Raw genomic sequence first — 19,611 nt, 5'->3', positions numbered from 1 at the left:
GGCCAATGCGGCATATTGACTTCACTGCTAGTGGATGCATGTTATTTTCTTTTTGTATTTTTCCTCTGATCGCTGACAACAAAAGAATGTCAATATAAGCTCATGCCTAGCTACAGATTGTCTCATTGGGGTTCTTGTTAGTAATCAAAGAACTGTATGGCATCAAGCATTTAACTCAAGGTTTTTATTTTTCATTTTAATGCACAAAAGACATGCAACTAAAAAATCACACATCAAATTAGCATGCTATTAAACATAGTCCACAGACCTTGATTAATTAACATCCAAGAGTCTACAAGGATGACTTAATCACGATTAAGAAATTAGAGATGATTAAGAAATTAGAGATGGAGATGGTGGTTGGATAGTTACTTTTGTCGTTTCTGTTTCATTTCTTAAGATGAGGGAAACATGTGAATAAATCAGATTTGGGGTGTTTGGCTTCAGCGTGTTCCTTGCATTTCACCTCCGAAGTGGTGCAAATGAACGTCTGCATGCACACTTTGCACTGCAATCAACATTGATAACATCCGTGAGAAACAAAACTACACCTAGGTAAGCTATATAATTCACTCGTCTTAATTCTAACGTTTAATCAACATACATCTCCACAAACATTTCATTTTGGCCTCTCTTTCTAAAGTAAAGGACAGATCCTAGATGAGATTCTGGTATTCATAGTACATAACTAAATACAATACAATACTGATGCGCAACTAGAATCCTATACTCATCCATTCAAGAGTATTAATCACTCAAGTAGCCAAGAAAACAAACCACCAAGATCACAATTCACAACATCAAGAAGATAACACTTGGAACCATTTTACTCATCAACACAGAAGTGTACTTGTGTGCAAGTGCAACTGCCATAACTTACATCATGTTCAACAACTTTGGAGCACCAATAATTAATTTCACTTACATATAGGTGACAAATCCAAACACAATTGCCTTTTAAACTTAAGGTCTACCGATAATTAAGGAGGAATCATCAATCTCAACTAAAAATTCTTATCGGTTAACCAACTAAATCACAGCTACGGAGCTACCCTTATAAGTACTGTATTTTTACAGATCAGGACTTCGAAAACCATTTTTGTTAGATCAATCACAACATATTTGAATACTGAGTTCCCGTGTTTCGTGCACTTTACGGTTTCAAGCCATGACAAAGACCCCTTATCTTCTCTACGTTAAGTAACTCAATTTTCTTTTGACGTGACAATGACGCTCAGAGAATAAGCAAAGGCAAAGCTAGTAGCAGTACCTGGATGCTCATGGCTTTCTTGTTTGACTCAAGCTGACTTCCTGTCCAAAGATCGACCCGATCATCAATCATTGAATCAAGATATAGAAGAACTCCATAGATCTCAGAGAATACACCAAAAAAATAAAAATAAAATAATAATATTTTCTTTCATTCTTTGGCCTGTTGAAACTCAAACCTCAGTTAACTCGACGACTTGACTCTATATTTGTATTATTTTGGAAAGTAAAATTACAAAGAAAACGAGATCGACTAGTGTTTCTAGGGAACCAAACGAGCCGAGAAGTTTACCCTTGCCGGCGGCTTTTTGCTTCTCCAAGTTCCTCTCACGAGCCATCTTTGACTTCTGACCGTTGCCTCCTCCCATTTTCTTCTTCTTGATCTCAGGCTAGGGCTCAGGCTCAACTCAGGTGAGAAACACGGAAGCACCAAATGAGAGACCAAATTGCGATGCCAGGAGCTTTGAAAGATAAGGACTTATATATGGTACACTGCTGCTTTTAATTTTTTATTTATTTTTCTCCTTGAATAAAATAAAGGGTTTTTTAATACAAATATTACGGTGTCACTTTCTAGTTGTTTCCTGGATTAAATATCAAAAGCACCCCTGGAGGTTTTGCCAATCACCTTGGACGATAATTATACTGATTTATACACATATTCCTGAAAAAGCTATCCCAGCCGTCAAATAACTTCCGTTATATTTAACAGATGAGGGCGATAAGAGTAACTTTACCAGCTGCAAAAGAAAAGCTCCTTTTTCTTGCTTTTGTTTAGTCTTTCCGACTCTTTCATCATCTAAATAGATTGAATTATCTTGGTTGGAAAGCATGACTCTGCATGAATATGATTAATGGTTTTGTATGTGTTGATGCTATGATTTGTATCAACGAGAAGTACGTTGGATTTGTGATAGAATCTATATACAAGTTTGTATAAAACTCATGATTTAGATGTCGGATCAATGGATAGATAATAAATCAAACAATAATACAAGAAAATGATTTTTAAAGTAGTTCGAATGTTAAATACAAGCCTTACGTCCACTGTTCTTATATTGTTTTCTGTGTTTTTGCTATGCATAAACAATATGCTTGTATAATATTATAATGACAAATTTGTAAATAAAGTTAATATAAAAAGAATGACACGTGACACGAATCTATGTTTTAAAGATTTACATTTATGTTTATTTGAATAATTTCTTTTCTCTTTTTAACAGTATAAAAGAAAATGGTGCTCTGATAACTTAAAAAGATAAAAGAAATTAACATTGCTTTTCTTTACTAATGAATAAGTGTTGGTATTTAGTACTTTGAACACTTCGAGGCACGTGTTTTAGCTCTGGTTCCTTAGCAAGTAAAAGATGAAAAATAAGGGTATATTTGTAATATAAGACTTGTGTCTATTTGCAACTTAACAGCGTTAACTGTTAAGGGTAGTGTTTGATGAATATATAGACATATCATGTAAATGTAATATTGGTTGTTTCCTTGAATGAGCAAAAGTTTGGTCATATCGTTAGCTTTGCCCGTACTATTTAATATTAAACAGTTTTGGTTGTCGTTTAAGAGGGTGAAGAGTTAATTGGAAATTTCTTCCGACCCTATATCTTGCTTGTTAAATAAAAACTTATTTTATTTGGTTTTGTTGAAGATAAGATCAATTAATAAATTGGAAATAATTGTAGCAATACAGTAAAGGATAAGCATTGTAGATGAATTTATTAAGGTGGAATTAGAGAAGAAGACTGTTGAGATTTGGATATGGCGTGGGTAAGTGCTTGAAGAAGCAGACAGCTGGAGCTCACTAGAAAACGAGTGGTGGTGGTAAGAGTCTTTTATAAATAAAGTAGTGGATCCATGTACAACCTATACCTAATATGTTCAATAAATACCTCTTCCCATTTTTCATGCATGGTTGTTTGGATTCATTCAACCTTCCTCGTTATTAATTTCAAAATATCTGAAACTAGTGTTGGTTATTTGATATTATCCACCACAAAACAAAAGGCTATCACATAGATGGGTTGGCCCAAGTTGTTTCCTTCAACAAACTATAGGCTTTAGCACACGGTGAAACCCAATTGAGGCCCTTGGGCTTGACAACAGTATTACACAGTTGACTTGTCCAATAAAGAGACAAAACTATTATATTAAAACAATATATTTTTATTATTAATTTTAGAAAAACCTTTAAAGAATCAATTCAAGTTGTTTTCAATAAACATATGAATTCAAAACTAAAGGTTATTATGAAAAAAATGCATTACAGTAATTTCTTATTTTAAACGAGTTTATTCTTCCAAAAGCTTCAGCTTCACTTTGCTTAATTTCATCTCCCTTTGCTTTGAACAATTCTAGAGTCTAGACTTACCCAATTCCTTACATGTACTCATCCTTATTCCCTTGTTCTTGTACTTGCTCAAAGAGCAAGCAGCTTTTTAGAATAATTATTTTGATAATAAATAAAATAATTTAAGTTGATCATTATTCACAAGTGATTTAAATAAACATAAAATACATAAAAAATGGCTACCAGTGATGAGATACGCGCCATGATAGCGACTGAGTGGTATAAATCATGATGACGGTTAGCTACCCGTTCCCGGATAACGTAAGCCGTCGCCGAGTCAGCTTAACTTTTATTTAAACAGCTCCGTGACTGAACCAACATTAGACAGCGAAGTGGGACCCGCAGTGCCCCACAAATTTAGTAAAAGTGATCCAAAGCAAAAGAAGAATATGCCTTGCTCTGCTCTACAAATATCCTTTCCCCCTTATTCCCCTTTTGCTTTTTTCTTTATATTATAATTTTAATGATCATAACCGTATGTATTTAACTTTCTAAGCTTATCATCTCTTTTTCATCATCTTCATCTTCTTCTCCTTGTAAATTCTAATTTATATTTTTATCTTATTTGTTGTCTCAGAATGGAGCTTCTTCAGGAGTTGGTTTTGACTGCTTTTATTGCTCTGTTGTTTTCTTATCTTGTTGCTAAGCTGGTTTCATTTTCTATGTCTGGTGGTTGTGCTCATGATTCTAACTCTGCCACCACCGAGGTCAAAGACGTTGATGAACGTGTTATGATGGAAGAATTGCAGTATGGAGAGAACTTGAATGTTGGAGTACTTGAAAGCGAAAATAGAGTTCAATTAGTTGAAGAAACTGTGGAAAAAGTGGAGAAATTTCAAGAAGGGGTTCAACATGTCGAGGAAATCGCGGAGTCAGCGTCACGTGACAAAGAAATCGAAACGGAACGCTGCTGGTTACAGGAAAAATTAATGGAGGTTGGTGGATTGTGCAAAGAATCACCAGAGGAGAAAATTGTGGAGAAAGAAGCGAAAACGGAGGATGATGTGGTTGAAAACACCTTTGAAAATGAAGAATCGGCTGTGAATAATAATGCTATTATTGAAGAATCGGCTGTAAATAATTATGTTCCTATTGAAGAAACGGCTATCAATGATAATGTTATTATCGAAGAATCGGCTGTCAATGATAATCTTATTATCGAAAAATCGGCGGTCCATGATAATCTTATTATCGAAAAATCGGCGGTCCATGATAATTTTATTATGGAAGAATCGGGTGTAAATAATAATGTTATTATTGAAAAATCGGGAGAGATCGGGGAGTCAATGGATGGTTTGGTAAGTGAGGAGGATGATGGGTGGGAGGGGATAGAAAGGAGTGAATTGGAGAAAGTTTTTGGAGAGGCTACCAAGTTTTTGGGGTCTGGAGAAAAGGATGATTTGGTTAGTGATGTGCAAATGGAGTTGTATGGTCTTCACAAAATTGCTACTGAGGGACCTTGCCATGAGACACAGCCAATGGCTCTTATGGTCTCTGCTCGTGCCAAGTGGTACCATACTTTCCTGTACTTTTTATGTTTCTTTTGATATCTGTTTTTCTTTGGTTTTGTTGTGTGTGAGTGTGAGTGAATGATTGGGGTAGTAAACTAGAATTGCATAAAGACTAGAAAACCAGACAAATTAAATTAAGAATTTTGCGAAAGTCTTGAATTAAAAGGTTGTATCATAACCAAATGTTAGGTGAAATTAATCAGGCAATATACGAAATAATGCAACTGTTTCCCAGATATAATATACTTAGAAAATTTTCGTCTATAACATTTTTGCAATGGGCAACTGAGATAGAAATATCTAATATGCTTATATTTATGATTAATGTGTAAGACGGTGTAGTTGGAAAGAGGTAGTTCAGAATGCACTTAGATCATCAATTTCTTAGCTTCAGATATAGTTGTTTAGTTAAGTACACACCGATCACTTTTAAGTAGTACATCCAGGTGAGATTTAACAGTCCATGCCTTCATACAAGACCACCTAGATTTCTAGTTTGCTAAAACTTAGATTGGTTTGAAGGGATAATTTATTACATAAGGCATTTGTCAAACTTAGGAAGAACTGAAAATCCAAGACACCTTAGGGCCCACCCTTTAAGAAGTTGCACGGTATAGCTTGATTGCTAGTTATAATAACAGGGTTGAGAGCTGCTTTGTGTGAGTGATGGACAGCCCTGCTTACGTTGTGCAAGGAATGCTTGGCAAAGGCTGGGGAACATGAATCCGGAGGAGGCAATGGAGGAGTATGTCAAACTTCTTTCAGATAGAGTTCCCAGGTGGATGGAGGAACATTGTTGTGTAAGTCTTTTTTTGTTTTGATTCATTGAGAGATTATGGTTTCTTTGGTGACTTTTACTGCAAGTATTGTTTGGATATGTTATTAGGATGCCATTCTCTATGCAGGGAGATAATAAATTGGAATCTCACGAGGCAGGAAAACCTGATGCTGCAGTTCCTGAATTAGGGTCATTTTCAGGCCATCAAACAAATTGTACAGATGAAAGGTTGTCTGCTGAAGTTGATTGATTTTTTTTTTTTTTTCAATTTAATCAATAACTGCTGCTAATTTTGAATTTGGTTTTGTGCTCTGTTAATCATTTTTAAGTTGTTCTTAACCTCACTTTTATACCCTGCAGGAACCTGAAATTGAACTGTGATAGTGAGGCAGGTGATCTAACTGGGGGATCATGCTTGGAGACCAAGGTATGGTCATAAACATTTCCATCTTGCATTTCTGCCTTTGTGTTCTGATTTTTGTGTCCCCAATAATATGAAAATTAGTGGAACAGTTTGATAAAAAAAAAGTCATGTTTGTCAGAACGCTAAAAGTGCTTAACTCAATTGTCAAGCTTTCCTAGAACTAAAAAACATCTTGCATATTTGTCTTGCCGTTGAGTCAACAGAAGTTGAAACATTCAGCTAGTTGATTCCTATGTCAATTATTGATCAGGATGTACATTTGGGTAGGATCATTTCCCAACTGCAATGGATTTAAAGTTCTGTTTGTATGTCCTTGGTGGCCTCATCATCTCAACCTCTTAAAATTTCTTTTTTTCTAGTCATTTCCTGGTTTTTAGTCTTCAGTTCTGTGCGAATTGGGCCTCCTAATGACATGTTCACTTTAATATGTGAAAATGATGAATATATCTTGTTTATTTTGTACTGTATTCAGTGAATGTTGGTCTCAGATACCCATTTTTAAAATTTTTCTGGACACTTAATTCCTGTTCTTTTTATTCATGGTTAGTCATTTTAATGGCCTGCGTCACATTAATAGGTGCTATATAACTCACTGTAGTGTGAAAATTTTCAGGCTAAAGAATGACAATATGCTTGGCTGTTGAGCTTCCCAACCACAGGGGCCATTCTCCTGGGTTTGCTTGACCTGAAACAGGACTATTATTTATCTTAAAAGTATACATATCCTTCCAGTGTGCAAGGTTCTTGTGCTATTTATGTTATCTATTGTGTCCTAATACTATAATGATGCGATGTGGATAAAATAACCATTGACATTGTGCATATATGCATATGTATATATACTATGAAAATAATGTCCTTCCCATAATTTATGACCTGGGTTGTTGTGACTATTGAAGCATAATAGTGATGTCTGTTTTTACGTAACAATTTTGGTGGCTGATTTCCTTTTACACGATTGCTTCTTTCGAATTTTATGCATCTTTGACCCGTGTTAGATAGACTTGCGTGAAGAAATTTTCTTTAAAGTGAAAATTTATAATGCAATCAAAATATGTAAGTGCCCCTCACGTTTTAAGTTGGCGAAAGCTGAAACTTGGGAAAAGTTTCTCCAGCATTTCACTACAGTTTTGGACCGAGTAAACAATAGATATCGTCCTGAATTTAAATTTGGGTATTAGTTTTTCTACTTTGCAATTAAAACTAAAATAAAACGTGTAAAAACTTCCTTGAAGAAATCGCCTTGGCTTTTCTAATGAGCAAAATGCCAAGGTTTTCTATGGGGCAAGTTATGTATATCTTGTGCCTGAAACAAGCCACGGGGAAGGGGGCCATCAAGAGCACCACCGTCTGGAAAAAGAATTTAAAATTGTTATTGTTATTTTCAACGTGGAGTTTTTTGTCTGAATTTTGTTTGTAGTGAAATATTAATCACTAAATGTGGCGATAAGAATGTGAAATTATCATTTCGTCAAGGCAAAGTCGATGCTTTATTTGTCATAGTCAGAAGACGGTCCAAACTACTAAAATACTAATGACAAGCCAAGAAAGATAAAGAGGGTGAGAACTTAAATGACGGTTATTCTTCCCTCGGAACAACAAAACAAAATAAGTAATTCTTTATGAGCACCTCGACCCTCGTTGTCGGTTGTACCCAGTCCTTATCCAGAGCCAGAACCATACCCTCCGCCGCCGCCGACGCTGCCGCTACCACCACCACCACCACCACCACCGCCACTACCATATCCCGAACCTGAGCCTGTGCGGTAACCGTTTCCTCCACCACCAGACCCGGAGCCGAAACCACTGCCCGCTCCACCACCTGAACCGAAACCACCGCCTGAACCCATGCCGCCTCCAGAGCCAAAGCCCCCACCAGGACCGTAGCCCTTACCTACTCCACCCCCAATCCCAAAACCACCACCACCACCACCACCAGAGCCATAGCCTTCTCCTTCGTAACCACTAGTAGTAGGGCGCACTTGATGACCAGCCATTTTGGTATGGCTAGTTTCCATTCCGAACCCCAAATCACTTGGAAGCCTCCCTCTGGTAGCTTCTACTAGCACATTACTAATGAGCCCCAAACACAAGAAAGTGAAACTCCACAAAACCACACCATTCCTTTCCATTACTTCACAAAACCAAATATACCACTACCCTCTCACAACGATCACTTACTTATACGACACCTGCACGTTAAAGAACAATTGAGAACCTCCAAGTCCAAGAGAAGGGAAGTGCATTAAATGAAATATAACGCAATGTGAAGGAAGAAAACTTACCCCAGCCCAACTTAGTTTGTCTTCCGAAGGAAACAAGAATTCTAAGTATGAAGAGAAGTTGAGAAATGAGAGCTTATGAACGAACAAAATAAGTGGTTAGGATGGTGGTCATTGAAAGAATATATATAGAGGGTGAATGTCCTGTAAATTGTCACTGGAATGGGCATGCCCGCGGCCTGTGTGATTGAACTGGCGCGTCTGATCTGGTTTTGGTGATGCTGGCGATTTGCATGATCGCCAAGCAGCTTCGCGTGTTTATCCGGCAAGAGATGTCAAACGGGTCGGTTAGCTAGATACTGGCCCAAACCCAATTGTAATAGTGAGCTGGGTCGGATCACGACATACGGCCTGTGAGTTTAATGGGCTTGGCATATTAGACCCTCTAAATTAAAATGAGTAAGAGTTAGAAAGAAATATAGTGGACTTGCGTAACATCACTGAACATTTTTCAACATCTTGAAGTCCAAATAGAGATGACCTGTTAGACAAGCTTAACAACAAATACATGGGCCAATTTACAAGTTTGCGTGTTACAACCGGCTAACTATTGGCAGCGCCTAAAGGGCTATAGGCCCTTTGATAAACTTCATAAAATCCAAAAAAAAAATTCATGATATAGTTTATTAATTAGCCCCATTAAAAGGTTAGCCATCGTTTTCAATAGGAAGTTAGGAACATGTCATGTGGCAGGAAAGTCGTTAATCATTTCGTAATATATGCTAATTTTATGCAATAAATTGTGGAATCAAGAAAGGGAACAGTTAATCCAAGGGATTGACGGTATTCAAAGAAGTTTGTTTCATTCTTTGGTTTTTGAGTTCAAATCTTATAATCATTTATCACAATAATATTGTTGCTCATCTTGTCTTTTGGGTTTGTAGCAAAATGGAAGCAGTTGTAATATCAATTCTTTTGAGCAAAGAAAATTAACCTGGCTATTAATGGGAACTTTATTCACAAAGCAAAGAGAGATAATACACTCACTACTAATGAGGTAATTAAAGAATTTATAAATCAGTTGGTTAGTTGTGCTAATTATCACCTTAAACCGCTTATAAACATAACAAATGCCTCAATAATGAAGGTAGATGGCTACTCTTAATGTTTGATACTTGTCAATTTTAACTTGAATTGACCACTGAGAAGCGAAGCTTTCAAATAGGAAATGCTTCAATTATTTACGCCAACTTTGCCTGGGAAAGTGACATTTTAGCAACTCCGGTCACTGTTTTGGTTTCAACCCAGATACCCAAAGAGTCAAATCTGCTGGTGACAAATTCATATTATATCTAATTATTAACTAATATTTCAGCCTACAATAATTGATAGGTTAAGCATTTGCTGCATCTGCATGCCAAGATAAATAAATGCTACAAGTTTAGCTAAACTCTATTTTTTTCTTGAGAAGGAATGAGGTGAGGCCACCAATTCGGAGGTGCAAGAGAGAGCACTCGAAGTTAATAATTGGTGACAAAGCTCACAAGTAAATGACAAATTATATTAATGGCAACAAGTATATGCAAAGCAATGGCATCCACCGGTCCATATGGAGCTTTGAGTCCATTATTGAGCCTAGTAATGACGATATGGATTAAAACCCACGACGGCCAACCATTTTTGTTCTTAGCCTTTACGTCACTTCAACTTTGATTGATGATATTGATAACTGAAGTGACAGATGCCACTTTGACAAAGAGACATCTTCAGCTGCATATGCTTAGACGTTCACATCCTTTTCTTGGATTAGTTTCTTTAATTATCATCATTCATCGAGTAATTGATATCAGGTTTCAACACGAAGTTAAAGTTTGTTAAGATCATCAAAAAAAAAAAAAACATGAATATATGAACAAAAAGTTTCCATAAAGATCGGAAAAAAAAATATTTATAATCTCTTACCTGTAATCTCCAGTGGTCTATTTCACAGGTTAAATCTAAGGATTCCAAGAAACACTTCAATCAAACGTATAGACGTTTCACTTTCGGCACACGACGCGTAAAAAATATATTAGTTAATCAAAAGGGTTTCAAAAGTCTTGAACTCGCAATTATATTGTCAATTGTTCACACAAACAGAGAAATGTGCAATTATTGATGGAGGAGGGCCCTTTTCCAGCTAATTCCAGGGCGATATTAGTTAAGATTAACAGTAGGGGAAACAAACAAATCAAAGTTTGTTATGATTAAACATTGTAATATAATCTAATGAAAACAACCTTCTTTCTTTAATCTTTATTACTTTTATGATAATCGTACTCGGTAGTCGGTAGTGCGCCTTCTACAACTACACTATGCTAATCAATGTGCTCAGACTCTGCAACTAAGATCCAAGTAAATATTAACACTAATGCTCTACCAGGACAATTCAAAAGCTCCTTTAACTGATTCTTTCATGATTTTTTTCAGGGTCACCTTCAATCACTAGTATATGCCACTATCATCTTCTAATTATAATTATTTAGGTTGCAGAAGGCGACAATATTGAAGAGAATCCAAAGCCATGATTCTTTTTTTCTTTTTAACAAACGATTTCATTAGTGGTCTTACTCCTTCCACTAAGCTTTGTGGATCGAGATTTATTAGATTGTTCATGGTGGGCTTTGAATATTCTTATCCAATCACTAAACCAAGATAACATATTTTATTAATAAGGTTACAGTGGTTGTTGATTACAATCTTTCTTCCATCAGTTTCTAGGTATTCAATCGTAAAATGTGAATAATAATGAATTGATAGGAGAGGTGACTCCCTGTTTTATCATTTTCAGAATTGATTAAACAAAAGAGACCACTTTAAAAGTAGGGCAGCTACATCTATTTTGTCCTATAGAATCAGAAAATAACACTTTGATCCCTAAAACAAACACTTTTGTCCATATAAAGTCCTGAAAAATAACACGTTTAACTTCTTCAGAAATCAGAGTTCAGATTCAGACAAAGATAAAAAGTATTACTTTCAGATTTTAGCAGACCAAAGTTTTAAACATAAACCTGAAGGTCATAAACGTAATTATCCCTTCAAAAGTATGCAACTCACCGGAAAGCTTAAAAGCAAAATAGTTGTATTATGCTATAAATATAACAGCTTTAAGTTGATTGGATAGCAGGGTTCACAATTTCCGCGAGAATTTGACAGCAAACAGAGACCTAAAGGCATTTGCTTATGAGCCGTTAATTTTTATGATTTTTTTTTTTAATATTTTTATATCATTTTCTAATTCTCTTTCAATAAGTTTTTATAAAGGTAATATTTTTCTTTGCTTATATGGATGTTGACCTGTAAAGTATGTATTTGTGGCACACCTGGGAACTGGTGAAGTTTATTTGGCCACCCGACTCCACTGACTGGTGCTTGTAAAATGATTAGACAACCCTTTATGTGGGCGTCTGCCTAGAGACGTGAATGATTATTATACTTATTATACCTTCAATTTCTTTGCAGAAGATTTTGCAGTAAGATTCTATGCTCTGAATTCGGATGGATTAAAAGACAAAACCTACCACTATAAACCACTAAAAGTTGTACACCCAATAGAGTATAGATTCATTAGTAGGGCCCCATTTTTAATTTAACTGAGACGTGTAAGCGATTTACAATCATAAAGCCAAGCAATGATATCAATAATCACTGGCCATTCGATCCCGTTTCACTCGTTTTACAGTTTGTTGAGAATTGGGAATTAAATTATCACAATACAGCATGACCCACTTGACACCACTCGTTGTATAACTCCCCAGTTCTTTACTAATATCACAGGACTATGTTTTACTAGAGTCAAGCCTGGTGTCATATTATATAAGACCATGCCGAGAGGAGTCGAATTTAATATAGAGAATCCTCTTTGTCCTTTAATAATTTTTATCTTCAGTTCTCAGTGACGTTCTGAAGCAAAAACAGCTATAAATTTCACTGAAGTGCTTGAAACCTACCATTCAGGCTTCCAATAATAGAGTGAGAAGATGAAGATATTGAAGTTCAGGCTTCTACAAATAATTCTAGTTCTGATTTCCTGCTACTGGTATGTGGTAGCAGAAGCAGAAGAGAAGAACCAGAAACTCAGAAAGACTTATGTAATTCATGTGGACAAGTCTAACATGCCAGCAAGTTTCGATGATCATTTTCAATGGTACTCTTCATCTTTACAATCAGTATCAGATTCTGCAGCCATGCTCTACACCTACGACAATGTAATTCATGGCTTCTCCACAAGGCTAACTGCCGAAGAAGCTGAGTCGCTTGAAAACCAACCTGGAATCATCGCAGTCCTGCCTGAAGTCAGATATGAACTACACACAACTCGAACACCAGAATTCCTTGGATTGGGAAAGAGTGAAGCTCTCTTTCCTGCATCTGAAGCCCAGAGTGAGGTCATTATTGGAATCTTAGACACTGGAGTATGGCCAGAGCTGAAAAGCTTCGACGACACAGGGCTTGGAACAGTCCCAAGTGGCTGGAAAGGAGAGTGCGAGGTGGGCAAGAATTTTAACTCATCAAGCTGTAATCGGAAACTAATTGGTGCAAGGTATTTCTCAAAAGGGTATGAAGCAACATTCGGGCCCATTGATGAAACCGTGGAATCAAAATCACCCAGAGATGACGATGGTCATGGAACTCACACATCAACTACAGCTGCTGGCTCAGCAGTCTCCGGAGCCAGTCTACTCAGTTTTGCTCCTGGTACAGCACGTGGTATGGCTACAAAAGCGCGGGTTGCTATATACAAGGTATGTTGGCTTGGTGGGTGTTTTAGTACCGATATCATAGCAGGCATGGATAAAGCTGTGGCAGACGGAGTAAATGTTTTATCCATGTCTATTGGGGGAGGAGTGTCAGAGTACTATAGAGATACTGTTGCAGTGGGAGCTTTCACCGCTATGGCACAGGGAATTGTTGTATCTTGTTCAGCCGGAAATAGTGGACCATATGCGGGCGGCTTGTCCAACGTTGCACCTTGGATAACCACTGTAGGCGCTGGAACTTTGGACCGTGATTTTCCGGCCTATGTTACCCTTGGAAGTGGAAAGAATTTCTCTGGTGTATCTCTGTATAGTGGAAAACCACTCCCCAGTTCCTTGGTGCCACTAATTTCCGCTGCCAATGCAAGTAATTCATCAAGCGGCAATCTTTGCTTGGCTGGAAGTTTGATTCCTGCAAAAGTCGCGGGGAAAATTGTGATATGCGATCGTGGGGGCAATGCTAGGGTGCAAAAGGGTGTGGTGGTGAAAGATGCAGGTGCTGTTGGGATGATTTTAACAAACACTGAATTTTATGGGGAAGAGCTAGTAGCGGACGCACAGCTTTTGCCTTCAGCAACGGTAGGCCAAAATGCTGGTGATGTAATTAAGAAATATGTCGCTTCAGATCCCAAGGCAATGGCCACGATCACTTCTGGAGGCACAAAGTTGGGTGTCAAACCATCACCAGTTGTGGCAGCGTTCAGCTCCAGAGGTCCAAATCCAGTCACTCCAGAATTACTCAAACCAGACTTTATAGCACCGGGAGTCAATATCCTGGCTGGTTGGACTGGTGCCGTTGGTCCAACTGGGCTACAAAATGACAAAAGGCGTGTGAGCTTCAACATCGTTTCAGGCACATCGATGTCATGTCCCCATGTAAGTGGGTTAGCCGCACTCCTTAAGGCTGCCCACCCAGAATGGAGTCCTGCAGCCATTAAGTCTGCCCTCATGACCACAGCCTACTCAACATACGGAAATGGAGGAAACATTTTAGATATTGCCACTGGACAACCCTCGACACCATTTGATTACGGTGCTGGACACGTGGATCCTGTGGCAGCTCTCGATCCTGGCCTTGTCTATGATGCCAACGTTGAGGACTACCTAGGCTTCCTCTGTGCCTTAAACTATAGCAGAGCTCAGATTAAGCAAGCTACAAACAAAGACTTCACTTGCGTTTCCAGCAAAATTTACAGCCTGAGGGACTTTAACTACCCATCTTTCTCTGTTCCTTTGCAAACTGCATCAGGGAAAGGAGGTGGCGCTGGCGCAACCAGCACTCTGAAATACTCTAGGACTCTAACAAATGTGGGCACTCCTGCAACGTACAAGGTATCAGTATCTCCACAGATTCCATCAGTGAAGATTTTGGTTGAGCCAGAATCACTTAATTTCAGCCAACAAAACGAGAAAAAGAGCTACACAGTGACAATTACTGCGAATTCTATGCCATCTGGTACAAACAGCTTTGCTAGTCTCCAGTGGTCGGATGGGAAACATGTTGTTAGTAGTCCAATAGCAATCAGCTGGACATAGTCAACCACTTTGAGAAACTGGCCAATAACTAAATCATGCGCTAAGAAGTCCCTCCAAGCACAACGAAGCCTCACTCTTATGTATTAACAGTATATGAGCATTAGCCTTGCACCATCTATTATGTTTCAGCAACTAAGCAGGCAGTTGAGTTTGTAATTGCTCTCCACAGAGGTCAGGGCATTAAGATAAGGAGGAAGACAATTGTACATAAAAACCATGTAAACGACTGTTGTTGAACTCCAATGTATTTCAATTATATATCATCTTTCTAAGACGAGATTCTTCTATTCTTCCTTACTATAATGGCATGCAACATGAAGCATTTTAAGTAGCTCCTAGTTTTGATGGGGTAATTCACAAAATCTGTTAGACAATGTCAAGACATGAAGATTGAATTTTTGCGGCTAGGGTTCACTTCAAAGGCCTTGCAGATATGTTCCTGGATCCAAAACCACCAAATTTCCAGTAATGAGGTCATGGTTTGTGGACATACTCCACCTTTTTGTTCACAGAAGGTACAATTATTATATTAGAATAAAACAAGTAGAAAAATTCGGGTAAATGTTCATAGCAACCGTTCCTAGCCAGTTATTAACCAAATTCTTGGGAAATTCTCATGTAAAAGCTGCTCTGATCTCCAAAGCTGGCCTCACTTCTAATTGTACATTCACTTTTAATACCAGCTTCGTTGTGAATACTTTTAAACATAGCATGGTTGAGTTGATTTTAAAATGTCTTGTTTACAAACAATGAACAAGCACAACAAACTTAAAACTTACGCTGTGCATTTTTCTGTATCTAGAAGGTGGCCTTGCATTCTTGACTCGAATAGTGGCAATTAGTACTTTTATCATTGTCTTCAATCAACAACATATGATGCCATGAGCAATCCAAAAAGAAAGACAATATAAGAATATCTAATATATAGCATCCTACCCATTCTTACTGAAATGAAGAGGGCTGAAAACATAGAAAGACACTAGTTAAATATTACAGTGCTTACATTAAATGGGAAAAATGGTGCAAATTCAAAACATCATTCAGAATCTTGTAAAGGTTGACAAACTGGAAGATAATATGTATCTAGATGCCAATATTTTTGTCTTACACCTTCCCAAACGTCTTCTCCCAGACAATTCTTAACAGGCAAGGGAATCAATTGTGTGGAGTAGCCCAAGTTCTCGAGTTCTAAAGAAACTAAATGACAGTAAACAACATGGAAAAATGCATTACCTCCACAAAGACCATTAAAAAATGAGTAGATTCCACCAGGTTTCAACAACTTAGGAAGATGTTGGTGAAACTCTCTCAGGTCTTCATAATACTCTCCGTAGGTGTCAAAGAATATGCCTGAAAGGTTTTAGCCAAAAAATCTGTGAGTTTATAAATTGGAATATTGGGTAACACTGGAGTGTTGCACAAAACATCTAACAAATAGATGACTTTCTTTTTTGTTCCAAAAGAGATGAAAACAGATAACAGATGAAATGAGGGCACTTAAAAATTGTATTTTTCCCTTTCTTTTATTAGTCTGAACAAGTTCCCATGTCTTCACAAGTAGCAAGATAAAAAAAGAGAAACAATTTGTGGATCAAAAATTCAAACTTAAGTCTGCTCCTGTGAAAAAAATATTAAAAATGGAAACAAATATGTATATCTACGTTAGCTTTGGTATTTAATTGAATTCAAATTTGAAAATTGCCAAGTTGTATGTGTTCTAGACTAACGCCATTTCAGCTTTCACTTAATTACTTATGTTTTACTGTAGCACATTCATCCTACACCTTCCTATCTATTGAGAACCAAGACTATATACATACACAAGCTAGGCAGCAAAAAAAATTCTCCTGAAGCAATCCTAAGGAGTCGTAGGCTTTTATAGAGAGCAAATATTCAGAAACTTGAAGGTGTCATCAATGAGAAAATTATAACTGGTACAGTTCAGAAATATTACATGCTTTAATAATGAACCATGCGAGTAAACAAATCAGCAGATGCTTGAGGACCTCACCGTTGGCCGGAAGGGTATGTGTAATATCACAAGATAATTGTGGCATTATGAACAGAGAGTCAATAATACTGCAGATGACAGTTTTCCATAAAGGAATCAACTCTCATATCAGCTAATAACATAAATCATATAGAAGTTCACCCTCATATGACCATCATAAGGGAATATGACAAGAAATACATTTCAAAGGGTATGTTACATAAAGGGGATAATAATAATACATATATGTAACTTATGAAATGAATATTCATAAAGAAGACTGGGTCAGCTCATTCACCCTCCACAAATTGTTTGATAAGACCACACTAACACAAATACCACAAACAGGATATGCAATACTGCCTCTATGTTACTTGTAGCTTATAAAGTCACAGATAGTTTGGCCATAGTAGGAAGGGAAAACATGACTTACCATCATAGTGTTCAAGTTCAGAAAGAACATCTTGCCAGCGACCAAATATTATCTTCACATTACCCTTCTTGCCCCAACCAGTTTGAAGCATACGCTTGTAAACCTCAGGGTGAGCCTCAACAATTGTGTGTGTAACAGGAGCATATTGCTGAATTGCTGTATCTACAAGGCCCATTCCAAATCCAATGTTTAATATATGACCACCTCCCGAGCAAACAGCTTTTGCATGAGCCTCCATCAACGGTTTCTCCCAAGCCATCATGACAGCTTTGCTATTGGAGTCCATCAACTTGTCTTCACTAAAGCTGACCCTGTCGTCTAAGTAATCCCCAGTAGAATCACCATTTTTTTTGGCCGTTCTCGCTATAGTTCCCAATATCAACTCAGCCTGAATTCCTGTTCAGTTTAGATACTTATTCGTAAAATTCTCATTTCTTAAGCACGGCTAGTAGTGCGGATAATCTAATACTAAAAAAAAAAAAAAAAAAAAATCAACCAATCATCAGCAAGACCTGGTATACTAAGTAGAGCGATGTTATACATCCTAATGCCTAATAAATTTTTGCAGCTTATTTAAATATGAAAGCTGAGTCAGTTATTCACATCAACTACGTGCAAAAGCAATGTAAAATAAAATCATAATTTGAAATTGTATCTACATAACTCAATTACAGCGAACTTGTTTCCGCAATGAAGCATAATTGAATCAAATAAGTTAAACAAAAACAGGGACAATAAAGTAATAACCAGCATTAAGGAGGACTTCAAAAGCTTCCTGGTGACCCGAATCCATGGCGAAATCTCCAGCAGAGAGGTTAGACGGAGAGAGGGCATTCCAGGGCGCGCCATCTTCGAGAAGGATCTTGACCACGTTGGCGTGGCCAAGCTTGGCCGCGTGCATGAGTGGTGTCAGACCATCGCTGTCGAAGTACGATACCTCAGCTCCTGAGTCTATCAGAGCTTTCACCTTGCCCCCGTCTCCGTTCCTCGCCGCCTCGCAGAGTTGCTCTCCTTTGTCCATGGCTGCTGTGCTGCTTGGCTCACTATGCCATATTATTCACTCACTATTAAGCTCGCCTAATTGACTAACCTCTACTACGCTTCCTTGTAATCACAGATAGTCCCCTCAAATTCCTTTAATTATACCAAAGCCCAAGTAGGTAGTTACGAGGTGAAAAATCTTATTTCAAATATGGTTGACATATTGCTATAATTTAAACTAACACAAATTATTATCTAAAAATCGCATTGGTTTTTGTTGTAGATTGTTGTAGATAATCATGCAAAATCTTACAGATATTACATGATTAAGTGAATAAATCTATAATAGGATATTAGGATTGTAATCAATACATAATAGGAACAAATCTGTAAAATAGGAAGTTAGATTTTTTATTTCCTACACTCCAGATTACTCAAACCACTTTATGCACCGGGAGTCAATATCCTGGCTGGTTGGACTGGTGCCGTTGGTCCAACTGGGCTACAAAATGACAAAGGCGTGTGAGCTTCAACATCGTTTCAGGCACATCGATGTCATGTCCCCATGTAAGTGGTTAGCCGCACTCCTTAAGCTCCCCACCCAGAATGGAGTCCTGCACCATTAAGTCTGCCCTCATGACCACAGCCTACTCAACATACAGAAATGGAGGAAACATTTTAATATGCCACTGGACAACCCTCGACACCATTTGATTACGGTGCTGGACACTGGATCCTGTGCAGCCTCGATCCTGGCCTTCTATATGCCAACGTGAGGACTACCTAGGCTTCCTCTGTGCCTTAACTATAGCAGAGCTCAGATTAAGCAAGCTACAAACAAAGACTTCACTTGCGTTTCCAGCAAAATTTACAGCCTGAGGGACTAACTACCCATCTTTCTCTGTTCCTTTGCAAACTGCATCAGGAAAGGAGGTGGCGCTGGCGCAACCAGCACTCTGAAATACTCTAGGACTCTAACAAATGTGGGCACTCCTGCAACGTACAGGTATCAGTATCTCCACAGATTCCATCAGTGAAGATTTTGGTTGACCAGAATCACTTAATTCAGCCAACAAAACGAAAAGAGCTACACAGTGACAATTACTGCGAATTCTATGCCATCTGGTACAAACAGCTTTGCTATCTCCAGTGTTCGGATGGAAACATGTTGTTAGTAGTCCAATAGCAATCAGCTGGACATAGTCAACCACTTGAAAACTGGCCATACCTAAATCATGCTAAGAAGTCCCCCCAAGCACAACGAAGCCTCACTCTTATGTATTAACAGTAGATAGCAAGCCTTGCACCATCT

General features: G+C 37.8%; 5 protein-coding genes across 6 annotated transcripts; 2 read left to right on the top strand and 3 right to left on the bottom strand.

Annotated features, from left to right (window-relative positions):
* Positions 1-213: 213 nt before the first annotated feature.
* Positions 214-1,758, bottom strand: LOC116129025 (uncharacterized protein At2g23090). Its single transcript, XM_031414760.1, has 3 exons — positions 1,562-1,758; positions 1,271-1,311; positions 214-508 (listed from the first exon to the last, which is right to left on the bottom strand). Exons 1-3 carry the CDS (start codon positions 1,635-1,637, stop codon positions 389-391), a joined length of 237 nt encoding a protein of 78 aa, XP_031270620.1. The 5' UTR covers positions 1,638-1,758; the 3' UTR covers positions 214-388.
* Positions 1,759-4,049: 2,291 nt separating this feature from the next.
* Positions 4,050-7,268, top strand: LOC116129075 (acyl-CoA-binding domain-containing protein 3-like). Of its 2 annotated transcripts, XM_031414833.1 has the most exons (6): positions 4,050-4,100; positions 4,203-5,135; positions 5,831-5,936; positions 6,042-6,142; positions 6,275-6,341; positions 6,952-7,268. In XM_031414833.1, the coding sequence occupies exons 2-6, from the start codon at positions 4,204-4,206 to the stop codon at positions 6,961-6,963; spliced, it is 1,218 nt and encodes a 405-aa protein (XP_031270693.1). In that variant the 5' UTR covers positions 4,050-4,100; position 4,203; the 3' UTR covers positions 6,964-7,268. The 2 variants fall into 2 exon arrangements, 1 of the variants encoding a protein (XP_031270693.1); XR_004127844.1 differs by lacking the exons at positions 4,050-4,100; positions 6,275-6,341; positions 6,952-7,268 and having other exon boundaries at positions 4,107-5,135; positions 5,811-5,936; positions 6,042-6,084.
* Positions 7,269-7,789: 521 nt separating this feature from the next.
* Positions 7,790-9,037, bottom strand: LOC116129090 (glycine-rich protein 23-like). The gene is made up of 2 exons (XM_031414850.1): positions 8,624-9,037; positions 7,790-8,530 (listed from the first exon to the last, which is right to left on the bottom strand). Exon 2 carries the CDS (start codon positions 8,468-8,470, stop codon positions 8,000-8,002), a length of 471 nt encoding a protein of 156 aa, XP_031270710.1. The 5' UTR covers positions 8,471-8,530; positions 8,624-9,037; the 3' UTR covers positions 7,790-7,999.
* A 3,343-nt stretch (positions 9,038-12,380) lies between these two features.
* LOC116129071 (subtilisin-like protease SBT1.7) lies at positions 12,381-15,169 on the top strand. The gene has a single exon (XM_031414830.1). The coding sequence runs from the start codon at positions 12,583-12,585 to the stop codon at positions 14,893-14,895; it is 2,313 nt and encodes a 770-aa protein (XP_031270690.1). The 5' UTR covers positions 12,381-12,582; the 3' UTR covers positions 14,896-15,169.
* A 325-nt stretch (positions 15,170-15,494) lies between these two features.
* Positions 15,495-18,357, bottom strand: LOC116129072 (protein arginine N-methyltransferase 2-like). The gene is made up of 3 exons (XM_031414831.1): positions 18,066-18,357; positions 17,319-17,714; positions 15,495-16,245 (listed from the first exon to the last, which is right to left on the bottom strand). Exons 1-3 carry the CDS (start codon positions 18,337-18,339, stop codon positions 15,932-15,934), a joined length of 984 nt encoding a protein of 327 aa, XP_031270691.1. The 5' UTR covers positions 18,340-18,357; the 3' UTR covers positions 15,495-15,931.
* Between the last annotated feature and the right edge of the window lie 1,254 nt (positions 18,358-19,611).

Source organism: Pistacia vera, unplaced genomic scaffold, assembly GCF_008641045.1.
Source record: "Pistacia vera cultivar Batoury unplaced genomic scaffold, PisVer_v2 Contig206, whole genome shotgun sequence".
Classification (NCBI taxonomy): Eukaryota; Viridiplantae; Streptophyta; class Magnoliopsida; order Sapindales; family Anacardiaceae; genus Pistacia; species Pistacia vera.
Note: the sequence above shows the minus strand (reverse complement) of the source record. Positions and strands in the feature narration are given on the sequence as shown.